Source organism: Protobothrops mucrosquamatus, unplaced genomic scaffold (genome assembly GCF_001527695.2).
Source record: "Protobothrops mucrosquamatus isolate PMUCROS unplaced genomic scaffold, P.Mucros_1.0 scaffold400, whole genome shotgun sequence".
In the NCBI taxonomy this organism is placed as follows: Eukaryota; Metazoa; Chordata; class Lepidosauria; order Squamata; family Viperidae; genus Protobothrops; species Protobothrops mucrosquamatus.
Genome location: NW_015386731.1, coordinates 353240 through 359779, shown reverse-complemented (window position 1 = coordinate 359779; position 6540 = coordinate 353240). Strand labels below are relative to the sequence as shown.

General features: G+C 34.3%; 1 protein-coding gene across 1 annotated transcript in view; it reads right to left on the bottom strand.

Moving 5' to 3' along the window:
• Positions 1-6540, bottom strand: part of LOC107287601 (vomeronasal type-2 receptor 26-like) — a 10452-nt gene that overhangs the window by 1924 nt on the left and 1988 nt on the right. Inside the window, exons 3-4 of the mRNA XM_015816124.1 lie at positions 4918-5130; positions 4250-4376 (exon numbers count right to left, since the gene is read on the bottom strand). Of these exons, the coding sequence (XP_015671610.1) occupies positions 4250-4376; positions 4918-5130 (340 nt within the window). The remainder of the gene's footprint in view (positions 1-4249; positions 4377-4917; positions 5131-6540) is intronic.

Here is a 6540-nt window from a genome sequence, read left to right as displayed (position 1 = left end):
AAGATTTGTCTGGCATGATCTATTTTTGACAAACCCATGTTGGCTTTTAGTAATGACTCTGTTTGCCTCTAGGTGTTCGTTGATTCATTGTTTGATTATCTTTTCCAGGATCTTCCCAGGTATTGAGGTCAGGCTGATAGGTCTGTAATTTCCTGGGTCCATTTTTTTTCCTTTTTTGAGGATGGGAACTACATCAGCTGTTTTCCAGTCCTCTGGTAGTTCCCCTGTGCTCCAGGATCTTTGAAAAATATAGTTCAGTGGTTCAGAGATCACATTTGCTAGTTCCTTGAGAACCTTGGGGTGTAATCCATCTGGTCACTTCCTCCCAGGGTTCCTATGGCTTCAACACCTTCTATCATTTCATCTCTGTTAGTGAGAATTAGATCCAAAATGGCTAATCCCCTAGTTCCCTTCTCTACTTTTTGGGAGACAAAGTTGTCTGCTAGGTTTGCCAGGAACCGGTTTGATCTTCCACTTGGTGCAGAGTTTGTGTCCCATCTGGTAGTAAATCAGCACTTCTGTTAACTGTCAAGAGACACATTTCCCAGGCTTCAATCATTTCCCTGGCTATCTTTATAACTGCATGGCCAGAGATCTTAGTAGCTGTGAAATTAAATATGTGTTCTTGTTAATTCCAAGGTGGGGCTACCAAAGAGTTCAGGTCTTCTTGTCTGACTGCTTGCTTATATTCTTGCAATCTGGTGATTAGCTTCTTCCCTGTTTATCCCACAAAGTCACAAGGACAATACATGCAGGGGATTTGGTAGATTACATTGGAAGTTTCTCCCACCTCCAAGCAATCTTTAAAGTGCATAATTTGTCCTCGTATGGTAGCCTCTGGGCAGTGTGAGATGCCCATTTGCAGATCTTGGAAGTTGTGTTCTACTGTTCCAAAAATGTTTTTGATGAATGGCAGGGTGTGCCCGATAGAAGGTGTTCCCTGAAGATGGGTTCCAGCAGCATGAGTTCCGAAAGTTTGGAAGAGTAAATCTCTGGTCCTGGTGACTGACTCAGGTTCAACTTTGCATCATTATCCTGGGATATGGAAATATTTGCCTTCATTCGTACCAATAATTTAACTATCTTCCTTTGAAGACTTTGAAGACAATGAAGATTTATCCATACAAATTTGTATTCTAAGCCTTGATGTCAGAAGAACCAGCACATTTCATAAAGGAGCAACCAGATGGAGAGATCCAACTACAATGAAGACATTAGATGTGATTGCTAACTATGAAATTAAAAAAAATGATAACACAAATAGTTACATTTTGATGCAAACCCAGTTTTGTACTCTTATTTGAAAGGCTAACATTTTACCTCTTCTGTATAGGCCTGAGTTTATATTCAGTAGTCCTAGTTTTTGAAATTGCAATGCTTGACCACTCATACTATCTCAATTATTGTTACTGTCTGTGAGCAACAGGAGAACTTTTCTTCTTTCATGAAAGGCTGACTACATTCTTCCCAAAACTGCTTTATTGTCCATTCTTTCCATCAGCTCGAGGACATGATTGAAAGATACACAATTTACTTGTATGTCCATCCAGTGTTACCTCTGTTTGTTTTAGATTCAAATATTTGCATCTTCAATTAATTTTAAACTCTAAAAATCTTGCTACAAAATTGCATAGACTTTTGCAGATTGACTCAAAGAGATACATAGAGAGATATGGTGGTGATGGGCAGGATGACATCAGCAACAGATTGACAACATTAACAAAAGAATAAAAAGCAAGTGATACCTCTCAAAAGCTAAGCTGAGAGTATACATACATGAAATAATATTTTATAACCATTTTTGTCATATTAACAACACTACAGATCTTAATAAGTCACAACTCTACACAGAAATGACACATCCTCTTCTATTCACCATTTAGGTTTATTACACATTACCTATATTGATTTAAATGATATACTATATATTTTCACCTCATATATTGTAATATTTTAGATTTACACTTGCACAGCTAATTAATGCACCTTTATATAGTTAATCCTTGAGTTACAATCATTCATTTAATGACTGTTCAAAGTTACAATGCTACTGAAAAAAATGACTTATGACCATTTTTTCCACACTTATAACTGTTGCAGCATTCCCATGGTCATGTGATCAAAATTCAGAGGATTGGTAACTGAGTCATATTTATGATGGTTGCAGAGATCCAGGGTAATGTGATCACCTTTTGCAACCTTCTTACAAGCAAAGTCAATGCTAAAGCCAGATTCCTACCAAACTACAATTGTTGCCATAGGTTGAGGACTATCTATAGTAATGTATATTACATATATTCTCATTGTTATACAGGTAGTCTTTGACTTACAACAGTTCATTTAGTGACCGTTCAAAGTTACAACACTGAAAAGAGTGACTTCTGACCATTTTTCACACTTACAATAGTTGCAACATCCCCATTCTCATGTGATTAAAATCCAGGTGCTTGGCAAGTGGCTTGTATTTATGGCAGTTGCACTGTTCCAGGTTTATGTAATCACCTTTTGTGACTTTCTGACAAACAAAGTCAGGGGAAGCCAGATTCACTTAACAACCATGCTACTAAAATAACAACTGCAGTGATTCACTTAACAAGTGTCTCGCTTAACAACAAAATTTGGGCTTAATTGTGGTTGTAAATCGAGGATTACCTGTATTGGAATATTGTCACATTCATTTGAGTTTATTTTTGTACTGTAGAGTTTCATTTCAACAATATTTCATATATGACAATAGGTTTAATTGTTTAATAGATTGCTATTTCAAAACATTTGGATGCAGAAATATTTATTAAACAATACATTAGAATATAATTTAATCTCTGTTTCATATAATATTTAAAATATAACAGATATTGATGACTTTTCATGATCTCTCTCTTTTTCTTTTTCTTCACAATTGTTTAATTGTAAGTACTTTAAATATTGTAAATACATTTATTGAATTAGCTTTCATGAGCCGTTTATTTATTTAATTAATTTATATGGCCTCCCATTTCAGGCAATAATTCTGGTAGCTTGCAATTAATATATATATATAAGTTAAAAATATTTTAAAACAATAAAAACAGTAAAATAAATAAAAACACTAAAATATTCAAATTAACTCTTCATAGGAACAAGATACTGTTCATAGGAACAATATAGGAGCAAGTTAGCAATATAGAGAGGAATGGGACCCTTAATACATCAGCATCCAAGTTTCAGAAACATACCCAAGTTTTTAGTGCTGTCATGGAAGCTTCAGTTTCTGAAATAGAGGACTATTCCTGGGAAGATGAGAACATCACCAGAAACTTGAATTGCATTCAGAAGCACAGTGGTAACCAGGGCAGCTCATGTAGGAGTTGTGTTTATGTGTATCTGGCAAATTTAATATGTACATATTGCATTCTGCACCAATTGGAGTTTCCAAAGAGTTCTCAAGGGCAAGCCAATTTAGAGTGTGTGACAGTAGTCTAACCTAAAGGTTACAAAGACATAAGTTATTGTGAGCAGGGCCTTTTGGTCCAGATATGGGCATAACTGGCATACCAGCCAAAGATATGCAAAGGCCCTCCTAGCCCAGGAGGAACCTGAGATAGTGCACTGGGTCTGTCTGGGGCACCTCAACCCTATCCAGGACCAGAGGTGAAAGAACTTTGTCTTTAGAGGTTTCAAATACCCATAGCAACTCCATCTTGTTACGGTTGAATTGGAGTTGTTTGATGCTCTAGCCAAAGCAACAGATTTCATTTCAATAACTGTAAGCCACCCAGAATTATTCTATGATAAGATGGGCAGCCAATAAATTTAATTAATTAATTAATTAATTAATTAATTAATTAATTAATTAATTAATTAATTAATTAATTAATTAATTAATTAATTAATTAATTAATTAATTAATTAATTAATTAATTAATTAATATAATATTTATTCTTTATTCTCTTCCTCCTCTCTATATTAGGAATTCTAGCTACGGATGTCAAGAGCTTATCTATATTTTAGATATATTTTCATTGGTTCCTATTGTTAGCATTACAGCCACATTAGTAAATGTTTTTAGATTTCCTGGAGAAAAGATAATAAATTAATATTCTTCTCATTCAGAATATCTTGCCTTTCATAAATAAGAATTTTATCTTAGAAAGAAATATGTTGTATATAAGTACAGAACTGTCTCTGCAGAGAAGACAGATTGAAACTCTTGCTCATATATTACATACTGTGTATATTCAAACACAGGTATCACTTACTGTCACTTACCTGTCTGGTTAGAAATCATGTCTTTTGAACATGGAATACAATCATAACAACATATTGGTTTTCCTTCCTGAAGTATCTTGCTTTGTCCAACATGGCAATTTTCAACACACAATGAATGGGGAGGTACCTAGTTTTATAAAATATGTAGTAAGCATCATTATTACACCACTCAGTGATAATTATATTTTATTTTGATATTTTTATTTTCTTTTTTTCCACCATACACCATACACCAAAACAGACTTAAAATACATAAACAAAAAATCTTTTCTTTTAACAGAACAGTTATAATTATCAGTGATAATTATGATGTTGATGATTATGATAATTGTTATTGCTAGTAATAATCTACCTTGAATTTCATCCAATGTCTTACTGCATATGGAACTCAAAATCAGTTTTCCTACTTGCATTGTACAGAACACTTCCCTATTTGTTCTATAATACTATAATTGAATGCAGGAAGAATTTTACCCATGAAATGTCTGCAAAAAACAACAACAATTAGGCTCAAAGAGCACCAAGGAAGCCATGAGCTACAAACATTCTTCTTTATCCATTTCACCACTCTATAATGATCAGAAAGCACCAAGCACTTGGTGGTTAACAGCACAACAGAACCCATTCATCACTGTTATTTAAACTTACTGTTACTTATTTTTTTTTACCTGCTTTAATCTTGTATTCCACTGAATAGCATTTTCAGATATAGTGAATTCTTCCCTTGGTGAAAGCTTTCCCACTTTCATTTTAGAATATGTTTGATTGGAGAAAGTGATCCAATTGATGAGATCCAAGCCAGCAAAGAATTCCCCAGAGGCAAATGAGATTTCATGGCCAGCACTATTGTTAAACCTGACATTTTTAAGGAAACTTTGAATCTAGAATGGAAGAAAAATAAATGAATGGAATATATTATTCTAACATAATGTTTAAATGAATTATTTTTTGCCTACTATAGTGTGGCAAATTAGCATCTGTCTGAATTAACTGTTGATTACCATTTCTAGAAGAATAAGAATATTCTACAATATTTTAGAACAGAATAAGTTTATCTTATTATATGTATGTGTGATTTTATTCCTTTTGTGAATTGAATAAAGCCTTTGGTTCTGCATCATAACCAGTGGTGGGATTCATCCGGTTCACACCACTTTGGCAGAACCAGTAGCTAATTTTTTGCCCAGGCCCAGAATGGACTTCCAGAAATGGCATCCACACAGAGAACCGGTTGTTCACATATCTGTATCCCAGCACTGATCATAACCATCAATTGTCCAAGATTCCCAAATCTCATCATTGGTCAGGTAAAAGTGGCAGAAATTTATCAGTAGATGTTTTCAATCACTGGAGGCATTTTATTTTTCCCTACCATGACTGAATCATTTTTAGACTAGGTTTGGTTCTCTGCAGGAGCAATTGCCGTTGTACATCTACTACCTTTGTCTGCCCTTGAATACATTTTTGAAGTTTTCTACAAAAAGAACTAGAACTAAGATTCTAGAAGAACTAAGAATTGTAAAACTTGCTCTGTAGAGCAGTTATACTGATCTTCTAACCACGCTACTGAACAGTTTCTTCTACCCTCATTATTGGTTGTTTCTGAGATTTCCCCCCCCCCCCCAATGTATGGTTGTGTAATCCTTTTCATGGCTTGTGTTGTTTGTCCTGTAAAGAATTGAGTGTTCAAGTACTTTTTGATAAAGTTGCATGGACATTCCTTTTATTGGAAGATATACTGGTTATCTGTTTCCTTTCCTTGATATTCAGAGTTGCTGCAGTATGTTTGTGCTTGTCTAAATAGTTTTCTTACACAGCTTCTCTTCTGTGAGGTTGGGTAGTGGTACTTTTGGTTATTGTGGATGGTTTTATAATACTTGTGTTTCTAATTTGCTATTGTTGTCTCTGCTAATGAGGATATCTAGAAATGTTAGTATGATGTTGTTTTCTTCTTTCCTAGCGAATTATGTTCTTCTGAAATTGTTCATAGGTTTATGTGTCTTTTCTAGTTCTTCCTTTTTAATTATGCTGAAGGCTTTGTCTACATATTGGATTCATAATTTAGACTGTATGTTTGGGACCTTCTAGGGGTCGCATTACAGTCTCTGCTATGAATTCTGAGAGTAGTAATCCTATGGATGTTCCTCTGATTTATTGGTGTATTTTTTGAACAAAATCAGTGATGGTAAGGCAATCATTTATGAGGACCATGCTTCTGAGTATATTCAATTGCAGTATATTTGGTTAGGTCAGGAGTGTTGTGTAGTAGTGCTTTTTATTTTTTTATTTAT